The 22594-nt window shown below is 39.1% G+C and overlaps 1 protein-coding gene across 3 annotated transcripts in view; it reads right to left on the minus strand.

The window, feature by feature from the left end:
• The window catches only part of CDH7 (cadherin 7), a 141004-nt gene that overhangs the window by 28891 nt on the left and 89519 nt on the right, over positions 1-22594 (minus strand). For all 3 annotated transcript variants that reach the window (XM_043444332.1, XM_043444333.1, XM_043444331.1), the window contains one exon: positions 9118-9371. In XM_043444332.1, coding sequence (XP_043300267.1) covers positions 9118-9371 — 254 coding nt within the window. The remainder of the gene's footprint in view (positions 1-9117; positions 9372-22594) is intronic.

Raw genomic sequence — 22594 nt, forward strand, 5'->3', positions numbered from 1 at the left:
ATTTAAAATATACTAAGAATTTAAAATATATACATTGCTTCCTAATCCTCAAACAGCTATGTAAGGTCATGTAACACACTTTCACTTGCATGCTTAATGTTCACCTGCCCTTAATTCTTATTCATAGAAACCTGGCTATGTCAGAGACAGTCCTGTGTCCAGCTGAAAAACTACACTAGCTAGCCTCCCTGTAGATGCAGTATCCTTACATCTGTGGGCTTCCCATGGCTCAGACAGTAACGAATCTGCCAGCAATGCAAGAGACCCAGATTCGATCCCTAGGTAGGGACGATCCCCTAGAGAAGGGAATAGCTACCCACTCCGGTATTCCTGCCTGGAGAATTCCATGGACTCTTAGCAAATGAGATGCAAAAGAAAATTTGCAGGTTGAGCATCATTCCAAAACTCCCTTAAGGATAGGAGACAGCTGCTAACTCAGCTGGCATTTGATTTTGCCCCTTCCCCTCTATCTCACCTGGGATACGAACACACTAGAGAGCAATCCAAAAAGCATCTTGTAAATACAAGGTGATGAGTGCCTGGTATAAGAAGCCAAGCCCTTGATGACATTATCCTGCCAAATTGTCAGTCTTTGACTGCCTGGTGCCAGACTTCTCATTGGTAAGTCACTAGTGTTAAGCTTTGTTTCTACCAGCCAAGCACAATTTCTAAGGCAAGCAGGTACCATTATTGCTGTAGGTCAGGACTGGACTTTAAAGGCTCACAGCTGATTGTTGATGGAGCCCAGATTCAGAACAGTGTTTGTCTGCGCCATCTTTCCAGTAAGCACCGTATTGCCTATAGATGAGCTTTTAGTCTCTGCTACCTACATTTCCAGAATTCAGCTTTACATTATTTTCCCCCACTGCTCTATCTAAAATTCTAAGACAGTCACACTGACGTATTAATGGAATAAATGACAGTATAGCGTGTGTCTCCATTTTTTGGTGCCTTTCCTTGTGTTGGTCCTTCTTTACTCTGATCTTTCCTCCTTCCAATTATCGTACTCCTACTATTCCTTGACGACAGACCTCTGGCAGTAAAGCACCAAGCCATCCCAATTATCAGGTTGGCCAAAGACTCATTCGTATTTTTCTGTAAGACGTTACGGAAAACCCAAACAAACTTTTGTGCCAGCCCAATACTTCAGAAATTGCACCTTTTTAAGAAGCCTTGTGGTATATATGACTCAGGGACTTCACTCCAAGCTCTCTGTGCCATATACATATACATATATACATATACATATATACATATACATTATACATATACATATATACATATACATATATACATATACATATATACATATACATTATACATATACATATATACATATACATATACATATATACATATACATTATACATATACATATATACATATACATTATACATATACATATATACATATACATTATACATATACATATATACATATACATATATACATATACATATATACATATACATATATACATATACATTATACATATACACATATACATATACATATATACATATACACATATACATATACATATATACATATACATATATACATATACATATACACATATACATATACACATATACATATATACATATACATTATACATATACATTATACATATACATATATACATATACATATACACATATACATATACATATATACATATATACATATACATATATACATATACATTATACATATACATTATACATATACATATATACATATACATATATACATATACATTATACATATACATATATACCACCATGAACCACAGACTGGGCATTAAAAGGTAATATTTATAGCCAGGACCCTGCCACAAACCTACTGTACCAAGTTGGACTCTTCATTCACCATCTGTATTCTTTATCTGCAAAATGAGAATATTTTACAAGATGATTTCTCATTTCCAGATTTAACATTGGAACTTTTTTCTAAGTTTTCACTAAGATCTCTCCTCCTGCGAGATAACAAGTGGGCTGGGATTGCGTCTTCTATACCTGAATATCCCCCGTGTTCTGCACATCTGCAACAAAATCAATCCTAAAAAATGCCTGTAGTTATCGGTGCTGCTGTTCAATAAGCTATGGAGATCAATTAAAACGGTCCTCTCCGTATTCACAAGCAGCACGCTTGTCACCCAGCTATTGACAAGCACGTCGATAGTCACAAAGGGAATATACAGGTGAGCAGGCTGGATGAACACGAAGGCATCAGTGCTACTCCCCAGGTGGAAAAGGTAACATAATAAATAAGCATCGACAAATCTGATCAATAGAAATAACTGAATTGTTTGAGTGGAAACCTCAATCTCTTAAGTAATTTACAAGCGCATGTATGTGTGTGTGTGCTGCTGTCAGCAGTGTACAGGTTTTGATACAGAACCTGCTAAAATTCTAGAACCACATTTTCTAACTGTGTGACTGGAGTCATGTTTATTTATAAACCATGGAATGTTAATGCTTGCCTTCTAGGGCTTTAATGAGAAATAAATTACTTCAAGATAAGCTGTTGAGTTCAGTACTTAGTGATGCCACTGTTTGCAGCTTCATCCCCATCTTCTAACAAAGGTAACTCAGTTTTCCTTCAGGAATTTCAATCTTCTCAATCCAACGCAACCTTGATGGGACTCAAAATGAAGAGGCCCAGGACTTCCTGGGTAAGAGGACACGTGTCCTAAGACAGGACCCCCCAAAAAACTTTCTTAACAGAGCCATGAGGAAAAAAAAAAGTGGCCAATGTTTCCTCCTTTGTCTCGTTCAGAAGAGACTGTCCGCACATTCTTGCTCCTCATATTTACAGAGAAACCTTCCTCCTCTCCTTTCTAAAGACTGGCTGTTCAACTTTCCCGTTAATTCTGTGAGAAATTCACATGTAATTTAGATTAAAATGTACAAATGTATGCATGCATACAAGCCGCTTAAAATACACAGTGAATTATTCAAACACCCAACTTGTGCTCAGACTAGTCACACTACATACTGTAATATCTGATACAATTTTATCACCTTTCATCTGAGGACATACCACACCAGGAATACCAAAAGAGGCTGCTGGTAAGTAGTATTATGATCCTTGAACATAAATACGACTCTAGTTCTGTATTGGGATTGTCAGAAATGCCAAAAATGATCTCCATTACTTTAAGTTGGAGTATAGTTGCTTTACAATGTTATGCTAGTCTGTACAGTGTACAATGAAATGTATACATATATCCCTCTTCCTCCTGGACCCTCCTCCCACCCACTCATCATCCCACCCTTCTGGGTCATCACAGAGGGCTGGGCTGAGCTGAGCCAAGCTGAGCATCCCCCTAGCTATTTATTTTACACATGGTAGTGTACACATGTCCATCCCAATCTCCCAATCCATGCCCCTGCCCTGTCATCCATGACTCCTTAATCACACTTCTTCGCATCTGATCTTTGTAATATCATGTTTCAACTCATTGGCTATTTTAGGCAGAGGGATTTCGGGCTTGCTCAACTGCCTGTAGCAATAAGTGTGCTCATTTCATCATATAGCATCAGACTGTAAGGATACAGCTGCCTAAAACATGGACTTCCCAGGTGGTCCAGTGGTAAAGAATCCACTTGCCGATGCAGGAGACACAGATTTGATCCCCGGGTCGGAAAGATGCCCTGGAGAAGGGAATGGCAACCCACTGCAGTATTCTTGCCTGGAGAATCCCATGGACAGAGGAGCCTGGTGGGCGGTCCTAAAGACTCAGGAGTGACTGAGTGGCTGAACACACACACAGGCATACCTCAAACACAAATAGACCTTACATAATATTTTTGGCTGGCCCAAATCCTGCCACCCCTCAAAGTCCAGCCTAGGCTATCACTCCTTCAAATGAGGTCGCATGTCCAGTGAACTTGGAGTGATTAGTACTTTTCTCACAATTGGCCCTGTGAGAACTCTGGCACCTTCCCCACCATGTACTGTTTAACTTCTACGGACTCTTGTTTCTTCAACAAGATTCTAAGTTCCTTGAGGTCAGAGGAAATGTTTTATTCATCTGTTTTTTTCTGTATTTTTCCAGTGTCGTGCACAAAGCAGGTTCTTAATCAATGTACGTGATTCATTGATCAGTCTGTGAATGCTGACATGAAGAATTAATAGTCCTCTAGACATGAGGCTGCTCTTATAGTTTTTCCCATCTTACTGATGAGAAACACAGAACGAAGCTTTTCCTATTCCGAAAAATGATCAGAATCAGCAGAACACAAATCTATCTTTCCAAGTTCAGTTGATAAAGCCTGATGTTTGGTACCTGGAGCCAAATTTTACATGAAATGGTAAGCCAATGCATGAAAAACAAAATGTCAGAAACATTCTGGCCCTCCATTACCCACTTTTGTTTCCAAAAATACTCTTTTTTTCCTAAATAATCTCAATCACCTAATTTCCAGTTTTGGCTTCTAGTTTTCACATCAGGACAGAGGAAACAGAATCTACATGCAGTGGTGGCCGGGTAAGCCCTCTGGATGGTGTGCAAGCTGTAACAAAGACACACAAATTCACAAAGCTGGTATACTCCAGTGCATCACTGGGCTCCAGGTTCATCTAGTCTTTCACCCTGTTGTGACTATACTTCTAAACTGTTAAAACGGTAAGGTTTCAGGAGTAACATAGATGCCCTGATATTCTTTTAAGGGAAGGGCAGATGTGCAGAGCTTTAAGTTGCAACATTAGTGGAGTATGTTAAAAAAAAAAAACAAAAAATGTTGGGCAAGGCATGGATCATATGGGAAGAAGACCTCCATTTACCTTGCTGGAGGTAAGTAAATGCATTTCTTTTTAGAATTCTAATTTCTTGCCCCATATATCAGAAAATATTCCAAACACAAACAGCATATGCTAGATTTCAGTATCATGCCACAAAGAATGTCAATGAATTCAAACACTAATTATCCACTTTCCCATACTCTTTTACAATTCAAATATTATCTGGCCTAATTTTAAACAATTATGAGGAAACAAATACAGATTTTCCATTCCTCTGAGAACTACAATATCCTGAAAGGTACATGAGCAGAAAGTTCATAATTGTAAGAGTCTTCAGCTTCCATCTCAACCTGGAGATTCACTTTTCCTAGGATCTCAGCAGACTGTAATCTACTCATCCGCTGGCATCTGTAGATGAAGGGCTTATATTTTGATAGTTACTTGAGTGCCCAATGCAAATACATGTTTATGTCCATTAAACAACTATGCAATATTTACTACAATATCTTGGAAAATATGTGAATACAACACAACCTTCAGTAGATTGCCAATATAGTTCCATATAAAATAGGTCTTCCTTCATTGACTTTACTGACCTTGAAATAAAAATGGCATGAAAACAATAAACTATAATAGTAGCAATGTACAGGGATAATACTTCCTAATATTTCAGTCATGACTGACAGTTTAAAAGCATCAGTTACTTTCCCTTTCTCCCTTAATATTCAAAATATTTGGGGTTGAGCAAGGACTGAATGTGTGCTGCTTTTCCTTTTCACTGGGTTATATGGAAAGATCCCCTAAAGGCACTCAGCAAACAGCAGAAGTAAACCAATCTTCTAGAGAATATTATTTCTAGAAGTTCCCCTCAACTCACTGAACTACACAATGAGGAGACTGGCCTCTTAATGACCATTATAAATGGATCGGGAAAGAGAAATATGTGAGAGAGAAGTCCAGAAACAAATAAGCTATGAGTGATTGTGCTGACCTTATTATTTATTTTTTTTTTTAAAGAGTAAGGCAAAGCAATGTTGCAAGAATATGAGCATAAATCTAAGTCAAGAAATTAATTTTCAAAAAGCAAAAGATATATTCACAGGCATACACAAAATAACATTTAATTCAACATTTAATTCAACTTTGAACAAAATGCTTATTTGTGAGATTTAGAGATTAGAAAAGGATGTAAGAAGCACTGACCTGAAATTTCAGGATCACCTTTATTAGTTTTAAGAAACTAAAAATGAGGTAAAGATACAGTGCTGGCCAGCTGATGGAGGACACAGAAGTCTTTACCTCCAAATTCAGCAGAGTCCACCCTTTGGCCTTTTCTTTCTCTGTGCTCCAGGGAACAGACATGGAACTCACTTCATTTCCAACACCAAGTCACTACCCACTTGCTCCTACTCTCCCTTCTCCTTCCTCAAATTATAAAACTGCATTTTTTTCCAAATAAAATATTATTAAAAGTGAAATATTTACTCTGAAAGGCTCTAACAGAATGATACACATGGAAATGGATAAAGAAAAAATTATAAAATACCAATAAACCAAAATTTTCTTAAATCCTCTCACTAGCTGAAGTACTGAATTATCATGTATATTACTATGTCTGTTTTTCCAATCCTCAATTTCATGAAAGCCTTCTCTCTTTCTTCCCATTAAATTAAGTGATTTAAGCAGAAGTCAGGCTCTCCTGAGCACCTGAGCTATGACTACGATTGTACTGTGGTTGTTTGTTCATAGAGGAGAAGACAAGTATGTCACTGGTATTGCAATGCTATAACAAAGCCCAAATTCACGTCTGTGCACATTAATAGGACTCAGTGGATGGAGCTGAACTTAAGTCAGGGAACTTTCTGACAATACAGGCTGGGCTTTTACAGGGAAGAGAAGGCTTATTCCATCTGAGTGCATCTGCAACTCATAGATATTCTAGTGTACAGAAGGTTATATTCTTAGAAATGGTTTATGATCACTGTTTTAAAAATAATACAGCTACTACATAGCCTGAATTTGTTATATAGACAGAGAAGCAATGACTATGACTTCACTTTTGAAGTAAGTTATTTTATACAATTCTTTACTAGACTATGATATTAATGTCAAACAAAAGGGAAGGAAAAAAGAGCACTAATTTAATTACATATACATACCTCTACATATATATATATGCTGATTATTATTTGTATATTAATGATAAATTGATATTTAATTATTAAGTGTGTGTAATAATTTATATTATAAAAATAAGCCTAAATACCTATTATTTTAGGGAAACAGAGGATTATGAGCTCTTCTTAACTAAAAATCATTGTCTAATGTGTTGATGTTTTTCATGACACTCTGCAATCAATGTCCAGACTTAGTTCATAAGTTAGCTCAAGACCACTTAGCATTATTAAACATCAGTTATACCAGAAGTTCAATCAGTGGTTAGCTGAACATGTCTCAATATAAGACTTTCACTAGTTTTTGTGAAACATGAAAGTACAAGTCGCTCAGTTGTGTCTGCCTCTTTGGGGCCCCGTGGACTATACAGTCCATGGAGTTCTCCAGGCCAGAATATTGGAGTGGGTAGCCTTTCCCTCAGAGAAGGCAATGGCAGCCCACTCCAGCACTCTTGCCTGGAAAATCTCATGGACGGAGGAGCCTGGTGGGCTGCAGTCCATGGGGTCGAGAAGAGTCGGACACGACTGAGCGACTTCACTTTCACTTTTCACTTTCATGCACTGGAGAAGGAAATGGCGACCCACTCCAGTGTTCTTGCCTGGAGAATCCCAGGGACGGGGGAGCCTGATGGGTTTCCGTCTATCGGGTCGCACAGAGTCGGACACGACTGAAGTGACTTAGCAGCAGCAGCAGCCTTTCCCTTCTTCAGGGGATCTTCCCAACTCAGGGACTGAACTCAGGTCTCCCGCATTGCAGGCAGATTCTATACCAGCTGAGCCACAAGGGAAGCCCAAGAATACTGGAGTGGGTAGCCTATCCCTCCTCCAGGGGATCTTCCTGACCCAGGAATTGAACTGGCATTGCGGGTGGATTCTTTACCAGCTGAGCTACCAGGGAAGCCCACCTTATAGATTTTATAATCAAAATTCAAACCATGAACTAAAAATGTGTTACTTATGAACCCAAATTAAGACATGAAATACAATCTAATTTCTAGTATATACTATATACTTAGATATTAAATATTTACTTGAAAAAACATACTTTATCATATGTATACATGTGAACACATACATATACAAAAATATGTATGTAGCTCTTAGATTATATATAAGACTATAGGTAAAAAGTGTGAACTGTCATGCTGTGATATTTTGGAATGCTTACATATCATTATTGTTAGTCCTACAGGGTTGGTTATAACAATGTTTCTACTCTCTATACAGGCCTATTGAAAGAACATTTTAAAATAGTCCTTGTATATAAATAAGGTATTATTTTAATAAGCAGATTAGACTAACAAACACATACTATCCATACAGACCAATATAAAAAAGGATCTGTTGAGAAATCAATCCCCAATTTAAATTGCTTATAAAATTAGTTTTCTAACATAAACATTTATCCTACAACGAGGACACACATCATTTTCTCTTTGAACACAGTTTGTGTTGAAAAAGTGCTCTGGATAATGGGCTGAAGAGTAACATCAGCTCTGCTTGTGGATGATAATGGTGCCTAAAGATACAGTATTGCAGGACTTCCCTAGTGGTCCAGTGGCTAAGACTCCATGCTCCCACCGCAGGAGGCTCAAGTTCAATCCCTGGTCAGGGAACTAGATCCCACATGCTGCAACTAAAAGATCCTGCACACTGCAACTGAAGATCCCACAGACTGCAACTAAGGCCCGCCAGAGGCAAACAAACAAATAAATTAAAAAAAAAAAAAAAAGATACAACATTGCCACACAATAGTGGCCTTGGATAATCAGGTGACATATTTTAAAATTAGTAAAATGTTGAGGAGTTCTGATCCTGTTTCACTTCTGCCGTGATGGCTCAATACATATATATAACTGATTTCTAACTGCTATAACCCCAAAGCTTCCCCAGCGGCTCAGTGGTAAAGAATCTGCCTCCAATACAGGAGCCACAGGGAATGTGGCTTCAATCCCCAGGCTGGGAAGATCCCCTGAAGGAGGGCCTGGCAACCCGCTTCACTATTCTTGCCTGGAGAATCCCATGGACAGAGGAGCCTGGCTGGCTACAGTCCATAGGATCACAAAGAGTGAACCAGACACAATAGAAGCGGCTGAGCACTCACGATCCCAAAGCATCATGATGTAGAGACATGAGTCGTGAACAAGGGCACACTGTTACAGAATTATTGAAAAGGAGAGCAGTGAGCTCTTACCTCACTGGGCTGTTGGAAGAATCTGGGTCGTGAGCTGCTACGGTGCCAATAATATTCCCAACTTGGGTGGCTTCCGACACCTCCATGGGGTACAGGGGTGCGGAAAACACAGGGGGCTCGTCCACGTCTTCCACGATTATCTTCACGGTTGTCGTGTCGCTGAAAGGTCCCAAGCTCAGAAAGCGGGGGTCGGCATCTTTGTTTGCAGCTTCTATCCGTAGCGTGTAACTTGTTTTGGCTTCAAAATCCAAGTCCTGTAAAGAAAGTTGCTAAGAAAATTAAATTGCCCATTAAATACTCAGAAAAGCAGAGCCTTTTCACGTATGCATGTCAATAAGCACAGTGCAGACTCTACTAGGAAAATGTACCATCAGCATTCAAAAACAATAAATAATAATGTCAATCAGAATCCTTGTGGCTTTCTGGCTCACAGACAATGGTAAGTGCTTTTGAGCTAACTTAATCCACTCTGTGTAGTACATCTCATGAGTAAATGCAGGTCTTTAGAATATTACTGGAACAACAACTGATATGATATAAAAATCTTTTCCAGCAGGGACCTCAAGGTAGTATTCATCAACCATGTAATTTCACTGCACTATCCAGGAATGCATTTTGCAAAGGGGGAAAAAGATACTTTCAGTTGAATTTCTCATATACAACGTCATTTTCATTGATTTAGGGGACTCCTTTACAATCCTAAGACTTCCCGGGTGGCACTAGTGGTAAAGAACCTGCCTTCAATGAAGAAGATTTAAGAGATGTGGGTTCAATCCCTGGGTCAGGAAGATCCCCTGGAGGAGGGCATGGCAACCCACTCCAGTATTCTTGCCTGGAGCATCCCATGGACAGAGGAGCCTGTGCGGTCCACAGGGTCACACAGAGTCAGACAAGACTGCAGTGACTTAGCACACACACTTACCATCCTAAACTTTCAAGTGTACCAAATGCACCTGCATCAAAAGAGGTGGCGTACTGTAGTTATATAGCCAGAAAACATGGCTGATTCTTCTTTTTTTAACTTTTTATTTTGTATTGGGGTACAGTGATTAACAGCAGTGTGATAGTTTCAGGTGAAAGGACTCAGCCATACGTGTGCATGGATCCATTCTCCCCTAAACCCCTCTCCCATCCAGGATGCACGGTAACGCTGAGCACAGCTCCATGTGCTATGCAGTGGGAACCTGTTGGTGATCCATTTTAAATACACAAGTGTGTACATAGCTGACTCTTCTTGATGGAGCACCATTGTTTCTTCCTTCAATATTCCACCATCAGTACACACAGTCTCTATTTATATTAAATGGTTGACAGTTACAATCTCTCTTCTATCATGTTTGAACAGGATTAACATGCTAACATTTTTCTCAAATACACTGACCCAAGTCAAACCATATGGTAGCTTTAAAAATGTTTTAAGGGCAGTGAAGTGTACTTGTGAAGCACCATCTGTGAAAAAAAAAAAGGGTCATAGGCCTGACACGTGGAAGCTATTTGTGACAACAGCACGCTTCTCTTTCTTCAAGAAGTATAGAGAGTTCCAGCTTGTTGGGACTTTCAATCTATCTTGCCACTGAAACACTGTCCCAGAATAACTGTTACATTTAATGCTATAAAAGCAAAAATTTTAGAAAGAAACCAACAGAAGTCGCAGCACATATAAAAAATAATGTATTGTAAAGCAACTATACCCCAAGTGAAAAAAAACACAAACCTTACAAAAAACAATATATTTGTCATTTTACATGTTATTTAATTTAAAAAAATCAGTGAGAAAAATTAGCTAAATGTATTGCTGTAGAACTGTAGTCTAAACTCATCATCATGTGTACGGGCATATGTATGCACACACATATAGGTATGTATACATTCCAATTCATTTCAGAAGGATGTGAGGCTAATAAAAATGATGGCAATATATAAATATAAAATGTATATACACTTAATAACACACTCTATGTATATGTGTATATGCTATATGAGACATAAAAATTTATATACTACTTACATAAAATATATTAACATGTATATACCTTAAACCAATACAAAAAAAATAGGTTTATAATATCTGGGCCAGAGAGCATTTACTGAATTGTTTATCTGCTTAACATCTGCCTCATCTAGTAGATTTTAAATTCTAGACTGTTTTCTTCAGTACTAGCATACTCAGTGCCTATTCAGAATTTGACACATTGAAAAGCATCGATAAATTCTTAATGAATTAGAAAACGATAGAATCCAGATATCCAGACCTCAGGAACCTTGAAAATGAACTGAATCTTTGCTCCTGAGAATCCGGAATGTTGAAGTGAGAGATGGGGGAAGAAATGTATACTGTTTTTCTTGACCAGAAAAACTTCATATAATTACCACGGGAAAACCAAATGTTAATTCTTCTCTGAGGTTTCATATGAAAATGCAGGGAACCTCCCTCGTGGCTCAGTGGTGAAGAATCTGCCTGCCCATACAGGAGGCACGGGTCTGATCTCTGACCTGGGAAGATCCCACGTGCCACAGAGCAACTAAGCCCGAGCACCAAAACCATGTTTTGAGGCTACCTTTTTTTGGTCTCTCCAAAAATATTTCTAGCCCAATGGTTGTCAGCCAAAAGTGAGAATCAGAACCACTTGGGGAACTTTCTAATACCTTCCTAGCCCCTTCCAAGAAGATTTTTGATTCAGCAGATCCAGGTTGGGTCACAAACATTCGTATTTTTAAAAGGTTCTTCAGGTCATTGTGATGCAAATACTCTTCTAAGAAACTTGATGGTTTGGTGGTGGTTTAGTCATTAAGTCATGTCTGACTCCTGCAACCCCATGGACTGTAGCCCACCAGGCTCCTCTGTCCATGGGATTCTCCAGGCAAGAATACTGGAGTGGGTTGCATTTCCTTCTCCAAGGGAGCTTCCCAGCCCAGGAATCGAACCCGGGTCTCCTGCATTTCAGGCAGATTCTTTACCGACTGAGCTATGACGGAAACCCAAGAAACTTGACTTCCTCATTAAAATTTTCTTGGGCCCATACATGCAATCCAATACTTAATTTGGGTTCTGCTAAAAATAAAACAAAGCATTCTTATTTACCCAAATACATTTACTTAAGACACTCTCAACATACACATAGCTTGGATATGAACCTATTCAAGTTGTTCTTATATTACTTACAAAACTGGTAAGTTATGAGAAAAATCTTATTTTTATATATTATGTGACTATGAAGATAAGATGAGGTTTAAAAAAAAAAAGAAAAAACACTGTTTAACATCTCCTTTTCAATCATTTCAAAACCACAACTTTTAAGATATTCATGCAGGTTTACCAAAAGGGACAGCAAGTCTTTCTGTATTCAAGTAAAAGTTTGACTGACTCATGAAAGAATAATTTAACATTTCCTGCACAAATGAATGCAATTATTTTACGGCAAATTTTTTTTAATGTGTCTAAAAGGCAACAAGATGCAGTAAAGACATCTGGATGCTGCCAAGTCATAAAGAAACACAGGATCATGCATGAAGATTGGCTGCCTAAAAGCTATTATGAAAATAGAACCATAAAAGAATTCTTATGAGGGCCCATGAATCAAGATTCCAGACAGAAGGAACTGCCACGCAGAATGATTTTCAGAGCAAATCACAATAAGCCAGTTTTAAAAGAGGGGTGTGGTGTGATAGATGGCAAATTGAAGAAATGACTTTTGCAGTAAAATGTTAATTCCTGCTTTCTCCTTCTGATTGATTTCTACATAAGCAATATATCCCATAACTAGAAGACGTCACCAACAAAGGTCCATCTAGTCAAAGCTATGGTTTCTCCAGCAGTCACGTATGGATGTGAGAGTTGGAATATAAAGAAAGCTGAGCGCCAAAGAATTGATGCTTCTGAACTGTGGTGTTGGAGAAGACTCTTGGACTGCAAGATCAAACCAGTCAATCCTAAAGGAAATCAGTCCTGAATATTCATTGGAAGGACTGATGCTGAAGCTGAAACTCCAATACTTTGGCCACCTGATGCGAAGAACTGAGTCATCTGTAAAGACCCTGATGCTGGGAAAGATTGAAGGCAGGAGGAGAAGGGGATGACAGAGGATAAGATGGTTGGATGGCATCACGGACTCAAAGGACATGAGTTTGAGTAATCTCCAGGAGTTGGTGATGGGCAGGGAAGCGGAAGCCTGGCGTGCTGCAGTCCATAGGGTCACAAAGAATCAGACACGATTGAGCAATTGAACTGATTAAATTTCATGAGCAAAGCTATACTTGGGGAATGAAAATTAAAATAACGACCAAGGAAAGAAGAAGGGAAGGGAAGGAGATAAAGGTACTATTTAAACACAGTCTATTCAATACTTGAAACTACATACCACTGGAGACTAGATATATTTGGAAATCTGACCAAAACACTGTTCATGCCGCAGCCCAAAAGAGCAAGAAATTATGAAGGATTCCTAAGAATCTGAACTCAAAATTCCATCACTTAGACCCAAGTTAGCAATGCCATAGAGAAGCTGCTTTATCTGTCGAGTGTCATCTGTGTTGGAGACACTAAAAGGAAAGCTGCTTGTTGGCCATAGTCCCTCCTAAATAATGAAACAGCATTGTGTAAATTTATTGCCATCAGAAGATGATGAACTTTGGGATGAAAAAGCAAGCATAATAACTAAGACAGTGGTCAGCAACCTTTTCCTGTAAAGACCAGACAGTAAATAATTAGACTTTGCAGGCACTATGGTTCTCTGCCACATGAAAATGAACTAGCTTGGCTGTGTGCCAATAACACTTCATTTACAGGCACTAAAATCTGAATTCTATGTAACTTTCACATGTCACGCAACATTCTTTTTCTTTGGATTCGTTTTTTCAATCATTTAAAAACATAAAACAATCCTTAGCTCTTGAGCTGTCTAGAAACAAGCAGGCAGCTGTTTGCCAATCCCTGGTCTAAGAAGCCCCAGATAATAAGCTTCTCTCTCCAGACTAGGGGTTCACACCTCTTCCTCCCACCCTTTTCACTCCAAGTAAAATGAATTATTCACTACATACAGCACACTTGGTACGTTTCCAGTGTGTATCATCTGCTGTTCCCGCCTTCTCATGGAACTCTGTCTTCCATTTCTCTTATGGGAATCTTTTGGAGATTGTGAGTGTGTGTGTCTGTATGTGTGTGTGTGTGTCTGTGTGTACTATAGCTTGTAGCCCTCCAGGCTCCTCTGCCCATGGAATTTTCCAAGCAAGAGCACTGGATGGCTAGCTGGAGTGGGGTGCCACTTCCTACTCCACGGGATCTTCCCAACCTAAGGATCGAACCTGTGTATCTTATGTCTTGTGCATTGGCAGGTTGATTCTTTAACCACTAGCGCACCTGGGAAACCCATCTTCTTTATGAGTGATTTCATAATAAGACTTACACTAAGACTTCTTTATATTGAGAGAGAGGTACCTTCAAACAGAAAGTTTTAGGCACACCTTTAAAGTGCATTTTAAAAGATGCAAGGTTGATACTATTAAAACTAAGTAAAAGTTGGTACTATTGAAACTAGCAAAAAGCTCCAGTGAAAGACTAAGGTTATATATGTACTTGGGGGCAGACACGCTATGAAAATTCTGAGCCATGTCTGCCCACCACCCATTCCCTTTCTGCTAGAACAAACAGGCATTCTCCAAACCCGAAGAGCAATAAGCATCCTGTGCTGGATGACATCATCACATCTTGGTAGCTGCTACCTCACCAAGCAAGTGGGGTTGCTGTACTTTATTCATAAATGTAAAGCATCTCGAACAGTGATGGACACACAGCAAATCACTGCGTCAGCATTTGCTGCTACTACCGGACAATGCCATTATTAGTGCCATTATTTCCTTCTAGATTACGAGCAAATCAAATGGAAAGTAAAGATTACGCTTTTTCTTCTGTTTCTCCCCAGGACACCTAGGCCTATGTCTTTGGCAAAATTAGTTTATAATATTCATCTTCTGAATTAAAAATCATTAACTGTCATAAACAGTGGAGTCTTATCAGTTTCTCCCCGCCACCATCAGCTTCCTTAACAGTAAAACCTTAGTTAAAACAGCATCTTGAATTCATTTAATAAAATCTCTGCACTGAATTTTTTTCTTCTTTTTATAGCTTGGTTTCTGGTCTACAGCCAAACACGCTCTCATGAAACTCAGTGACCTTCTTTTAGGGCTTGTACTTTTGGTCAGTGCTACTGCTGATGTTTCAGGAACTGATCCAAGTTACATCCTTCTGGAAATTCTTCAATCTGTTCCTGAAACCATCACATGGACCCCAGGGCTCTTCTGTGTGTTAGTGTACACAGGGGTCCCTGTCTATATATTTAGTGTCTTACCTTTAATACTGATTTTGTACAGAAGCACGGAGTCCGTTCATCATCCTTAAAAGCATTTCTTTCTCTGGCGCTTTCAGCTGTCCTTTGGATCAAAGCATTAGACCCTGTTGCTTTCAGTATCCTCCCTACTTCTTGATCAAATCAATATAAATCATTTTTACTAAGTCAATGGGCTTCGATGAGACTGTACCAATGGAAAAAGAACCCACAATCATAACTTGCCCTTGACGATTATCTGACTGTAAATTAATCAGAAGTAATCTACAACCCTGGAAAAGCTTTCTCAGCAAAGAACAATTTTGTACATTTAAACAGTTTAAGAGTGCTAAAGCTTTTCCCTTTTCCAAAAGCAAAACATGCCATTATTATGCATAACTACATTGCAGCCTTCCTTTCTCCTTTCCCTGAATTGTGCCCTCAGGTTGACCAAATGCAAACAAGACTTCTCCTCACTCCTGACCTCCCTTTTCTTAGAATCAACTTTCAGCAGGAGTCTTGCTCCAAGTTATAAAACTACCCGCTATCATGAAAACACAAGAAAATATACGTTTCCTTTGTGTAAAACAAATACAGCTGTGATCTACACTCACCCCATTCCACACACACATACTCCAGCCCTTAAAAATTCTTCAAGTCTTTGTAATATTTCTCCCCTAACTACAATATCCTTGAAATCTGCCTTAATGTTTAACTTTGTCCAGTGACATTTATGCTTTGACAGTTGCAAGTGACTTTTATCACTACACACAGCTTTTGTCTTAAAATGTCTGTGAACCACAAAACCTATATCCAGATTTGGGCACTAAGTTATTTTTTATAGAGAAAGCATCAAGGGAAAGGTGTGTTCCAAACTATTATATATAATAATAAATATATTTAACTAATAAGTTAAAAATAATTATATTTAACTCATAAGCAGAGTACATCATGTGAAATACCAGGCTGGATGAAGCACATGTTGGAATCAATATTGCTGGGAGGAATATCAACAACCTCAGATATGTAGATGACACCACTTTAATGGCAGAAAGTGAAGTAGAACTAAAGAGACTCATGATGAAGGTGAAAAGGAAGAGTGAAAAAGCTGGCTTAAAACTCAGCATTCAAAAAACTAAGATCATGGCATCCAGTCCTATCACTCCATGGCAAACAGATGAGGAAAATGTAGAAACAGGGTCAGATTTCATTTTCTTGGGCTCCAAAATCAAGGCAGACGGTGACTGCAGCCACGAAATTAAAGGATGCCTGCTCCTTATAAGAAAAGCTATGAAAAACTTGTACAGTGTATTAAAAAGCAGAGACATCACTTTGCCGACAAAGGTCTGTATAGTCAAAGCTATGGTTTTTCCAGGAGTCATGTATGGATGTGAGAGTTGGACCATAAAGAAGGCTGAGCGCCGAAGAACTGACACTTTTGAACTGTGGTGCTGGAGAAGACTCCTGAAAGTCCCTTGGACAGCGAGGAGATCAAACGAGTCAATCTTAAAGGAAATACCCCTGAATAGTAATTGGAAGGAACCAATGCTGAGGCTGAAGCTCCAATACTCTGGCCACCTGATACCAACAGTCAGCTCACTGGAAAAGATCCTGATGCTGGGAAAGAATGAGGGCGAGAGGAGAAGGGGACGACAGAGGATGAGATGGTTGGATGGCATCACTGACTCAAGGTACATGAGTCTGAGCAAACTCCGGGAGATAGTGAAGGACAAAGAAGCCTGGTGTGCTGCAGTTCATTGGGTCACAAAGAATCAGACATGACTTGGTGACTGGACAATAACATATATTGTTCAGTCGCCAAGTCGTGTCCAACTCTTCGCGACCTCATGGACTGTAGCCTGCCAGGCTCCTCTGTCCATGAGATTTTTCAGGTAAGAATACTTGAGCGGGTTGCCTTTTCCTGCTCCAGGGGATCTTCCCAACCCAGGAATGGAAAACACATCTCTTGTGTCTCCTGTGTTGGCAGGCGCATTCTTTACCACTGTGTCACTGTTGATGCCTTCACAGATGTTCAGGGGTTAAGGGGGAGAAAAACAAGAGCTCTGAAAGTTTTGCCAGCTCTGCGGGTGTCCTCTACAAGGTACTGACTCTTTCCTGTCTCACTGTGCTAGATTTTGAGATCTATGATAGAAGCCAAATGTAAAATCTTACATCTCTCCAGCAGGTAACAATTGTCTGAGACAGGTAAGATAGATATTCACTGCCTGCTGAATGAAGGAAACAAAAAAATTTAAGAACAAATTATTTGAAATGTAGCAAAATGTGCTTAGTCACTCAGTCATGTCCAACTCTTTGCCACCTTTTGGACTACAGCCCACCAGGCTCCTCTGTCCATGGGATTTTTTTCAGGCAAAATACTAAAGAAAGCTGAGTGCCAAAGAATTGATGCTTTTGAACTGTGGTGCTAGAGAAGACTCTTGAGAGAGAAGACTCTTGTATGCAAGGGGATCCAACCAGTCCATCCTAAAGGAGATCAGTCCTAAATATTCTTTGAAGGACTGATGCTAAAGCTGAAACTCCAATGCTTTGGCCACCTGATGCGAAGAACTGACTCATTTGAAAAGACCCTGATGCTGGGAAAGATTGAAGGCAGGAGGAAAAGGGGACAACAGAGGATAAGATGATGGATGGCATCATCAACTCGATGATGTTGGTGATGGACAGGGAGTTGGTGATGGACAGGGCGGCCTGGCATGCTGCAGTCCATGGGGTTGTAAAGACTGAGCGACTGAACTGAACTGAAGTAGGTAGCCATTCTCTTGCATCTCCTGCATTGCAGGCAGACTCTTCACCTGCTAAGCCATTGAGGAAACCCCTTATAGCAAAATACATAAAAGCAAATACAGAATAAGCAGTAAAAAATTAATGGGTGGGTCTATGCCCATTTTATAATTTTATAAGGGTCATTATTTTAACTTTCAAAAAACTCCATATGTTAACAGCTACTTCTCTTGGGCTTGATACAGTCATATTTTATAAGATTATTTACATAAAAAGTATCTAGCACTTACAGGTAAACTGGGACCCTAAGAACGCTATTATGAATAGTTGCAGGAATGTTTAAGCCTAAGACATTAAATCATGTCAAGATATTAGGAATAAAATAAGTATACATATATCAAGAATTATTATTTTTATTATCTAGCTTCACAAGTGCCCTCTGACCTCCATGAGTACTTACATTAACATTTTAACCTAGATTTAAAGATCACTGAATATTTTTTAAACAGCAACTCAAGCAGGTATACCTAACACATCTCCATTTTGTAAAACATTTTTTAAAAAACTTTGACTATCAACTAAATGTGTTTACATTTCAAATTGCTAATTGCACTGTCTAAAAAAGAGGTAGTACCATAAGTTGCTGAATATATTCCCCAAGAACAATACATATTTATACAGTTCTTATCCTGTGCAGGGTATAGTTCTAAGAGTGAATTTAGGTAGGCTGTTTGAATTTCATAAACAGAAGTTTAGAAAACAAGCCTTGCAAAAATGACTGTATTTCTGCCCAACATCAAAAACCTGATTCACAGTACAGCTCAGATTGATTCCCCACTTGCTGATGTCCATATTTCCCAGCATGCACTACCGACTGGACCACAAACTTCAGTGAAAGGAGCTCCATCACTTTCAGGGAAGCCAGACCCAGTTCCGACCCAAACACAGTTATGTTTCTCAGGGGATCTTTATGAAATAATGGCAACTATTAAACTGTCTTGATCCACATGACTACTTTGTGAGTCATACTGACAGGGGAGAGATTACAGTGGAAGTCAGCTGACCTGAGAGTCACCCTTACTTTTGCCATTTCATGTAAATGTAACCTGAAGGTTTTTTAGTTTCTCTGGAGAAGAACTGGGACCCAAGATCTTTCTTCTTCTTTCACAGTATCCACAGTATTTCTTTTGTTTTTTGGTTTCTTGCTGTAGTGCATGGCACATGAGATCTTAGTTCCCTGACCAAGACTGAACCTCTACCCCCGGCACTGGCACGGTGAAGTGTTGACCAGTGAACCATGAGAGGTCCCTACAATATAGCCTCTCTCTTTCCATGTGCTTCACCTCCTCACTCCTTGAATCTGAGCCACCCAGTCCTGCTTCAATCAATATAAGTAGTAGAAGTGATGTAGGGTCAATTATGGAAATCAGCTTCAGAAAACTTGCAGCTTCTGTTCCTGCCATTCATGGAACAAACTCAGATTAGCTACTGGCTGCTAGGAGGCATGCTTCCATCCCTTCTTACCATCCCGGCAAACAGACAGCTACCTCTACAGAGGAGCTCACGTAAGACCACCAAAAAAACCACTCTGCTGAACCCCACCAAATCCTGACCCATGAAATCACAACCTTAAAAACACTGTTTTAAAGCACTAGCTTTGGGGTGATTTGTTGGGTAGCAGCTGATACAACCACAAAAAGGAAGAGAATAAGAGTGGGTGACTTCACTTTTTGATATCTGATGGCCAAATATAAAAGGAAAATGAACAAAAATAGACTTAACCAAATAAGCTAATGGCAGAGAGGTCAGACTATACATGGAAATTTCCATCAACTCCAGGCCCTCTATTCTTCAGTTCAGTCACTGCAAGTCACTCAGTCATGTCCGACTCTTTGTGACCCCATGGACTGTAGCACGCCAGGCCTCCCTGTCCATCACCAACTCTCAGAGCTTACTCAAACTCATGTCCATTGAGTCAGTGATGCCATCCAACCATCTCATCCTCTGCCGTCTGCTTCTCCTCCTGCCTTCAATCCCTCCCAGCATCAGGGTCTTTTCAAATGACTCAGTTATTCACATCAAGTGGCCAAAGTATTGGAATTTCAGCTTCAACATCAGTCCTTCCAATGAACATTCAGGACTGATTTCCTTTAGGATGGACTGGTTGGATCTCCTTGCTGTCCAAGGGACTCTCAAGAGTCTTCTCCGACACCACAGTTCAAAAGCATCAATTCCTCAGTGCTCAGCTTTCTTTAGAGTCCAACTCTCACATCCATACAATGATTCTATTTTTTTTTTTTTTTTAATGATTCTATTCTAATCATTGCCTTATGGACTATGCCCTGTTTTTACTATAGGACACAGATTCCAGGATCCAACAATCACCTCCCTCTATTGACAATATATGCAAATCCTTTTATTGATCTAAATATGAGTTTTTATTTCCTTTCTTGATCAGTTATTTTTAAATTCTCTTAAAATACCTTAATCTGAGATGACTACAAAAAAATGCTTTTTCTGAATCTTTCTCTGCCCTATTAACTGAAGTCTGTCAGTTTCACCAAGTAATAGCTCAAAAATCCTTTTCCTCATTTTATATGCATACTTTATGGTGTTCCCAATTGTCCCCTTCATTTTCATTGCCATGCATATGCTATGACTCCCAAACGTAACTCTGTACTCTAGACTTCTCCTTTGAGATAAAACCCTTATTCATGACATTCTAGAAACAGTTACCTAGATGTCACAGGTAACGCAAAAGTAATATTACATTTTAATCACCTCCACACTCCCATTCTGAAGGTACAGCACATTTTTCATCTAGTTGCCCATACTAGAATTATTAATTTTATCCTTAAATTCTCTCTCCAACTTTCCTTACATAATCACAAAATCCTCTCTTATCTATTTCTTAAATATTTTTCCTTAAATCCTACCCATTGAAACTAATCTAGGGAACAACAACCAGGGAAAAAGAAGGAAAACTGTATTTTATCTATGACTTGTCCTGAGCCAAAAAAAAAAAAAAAAAAAAACCCACACAAAACATAAAAGACTCATTGGAAAATGTCTTTGACATACACATATTCTGAAAAGATTACTCTGATAACTGCCAAAATCAAAGAAAACAGAAAATACTACTAAGGAACAGAGTCTTAGTCCCTTAGTCTATCATGTGCTGACATTCACATTACTATCAACTTTCTTCGAGAACAGTTGATTTCTTCTTTTTTAAGAACTTAAATTCATCTCTAATCTTGACTATTCAAAAACAAGTACATTTATACCTTAATAAGCAGGTAACAGTCTCTATGCACGCACCCACGTTCATAAAGATTAAAATGATGTTAGGATCAACTTCTGATACACAGCAACAACGGGTTGAACAAATTGGAAAATATTAATCTGAAAATCAGACATTCACTAAATTAGTTACTGTGTTAATCTTATCACATCCAGCCTTCAAAACTAAAACCCAAAATGTATGCTTTTTCACAGTCAAAGGGCACGGAGATCTTTGCTCCATTTTGAGAAACGTGCATCCACAGCAGCAGGCTTAATTAAATAACATCTTTGAAAGGAAAAAAAATGTAATGAAAAGAAAAAAAATAAATTGGAAATGTTGCTGGTTTCATTTTTCTCCACCACACATCAGCAGCATTTATGAAATACTGAAATACACACTTGACTCTGAGCATTAGCCCCTCATTACTGCAAGCAGCAGACAAGGACACGTCTCAATAACAAGACAGCAGACCCAGAGCTCAGAAGTCTGTGCAGCTGAGTAAGTCAACAGGAAACAGCATGTTCTAACCCTTCCTCCCCCGCAGGGATGGAGGCCAGCCAGGAAAACGTCATATTCTAACCCTGCCTCCCCCGCAGGGGATGGAGGCCAGCCGTGGGGGTCAGTGCCTCCGAAGGAATGCTCTGTTAGTTGATGGTTTTGAGTCCATTCAGCCTTTTTGAGAGTATGAATATGAGGAGATTATGAAGACAGAGCAGTAGAATGGGCCTGAGCAACCTTAAATATGTTATTTGACAATATATGTGCCTCCACACAAGCCATCCCTGGGCCACAAACTGGATGTGCGCTTATCCTTCATAGGAAATGCATTTTGAAAATGCTCATTTTTTTTTTTTACTGTACTGTAACTCTACATAAAATCTATTTTATAGAAGCAAAGCCCATATGTAATCCCAACTGAGATTTTACACTGAAAACTGAAGTACATTAGAGGTAAGATTGCCATACCCAAAGGAAAAATGAAAGACTAAAGTTCCTACATTGTAAATTATGATGGAGAAATGTAAACAGAAAGAATTCTAGGTGGAAAGAAAGACATGGTTTTCACTCAACATGGGATAATACTTGTGTTCACGCATTGTGGATGTTGAAGCCCTAGGTAACTGGTTAT

This window comes from Cervus canadensis, chromosome 23 (genome assembly GCF_019320065.1).
Source record: "Cervus canadensis isolate Bull #8, Minnesota chromosome 23, ASM1932006v1, whole genome shotgun sequence".
NCBI lineage: Eukaryota > Metazoa > Chordata > Mammalia > Artiodactyla > Cervidae > Cervus > Cervus canadensis.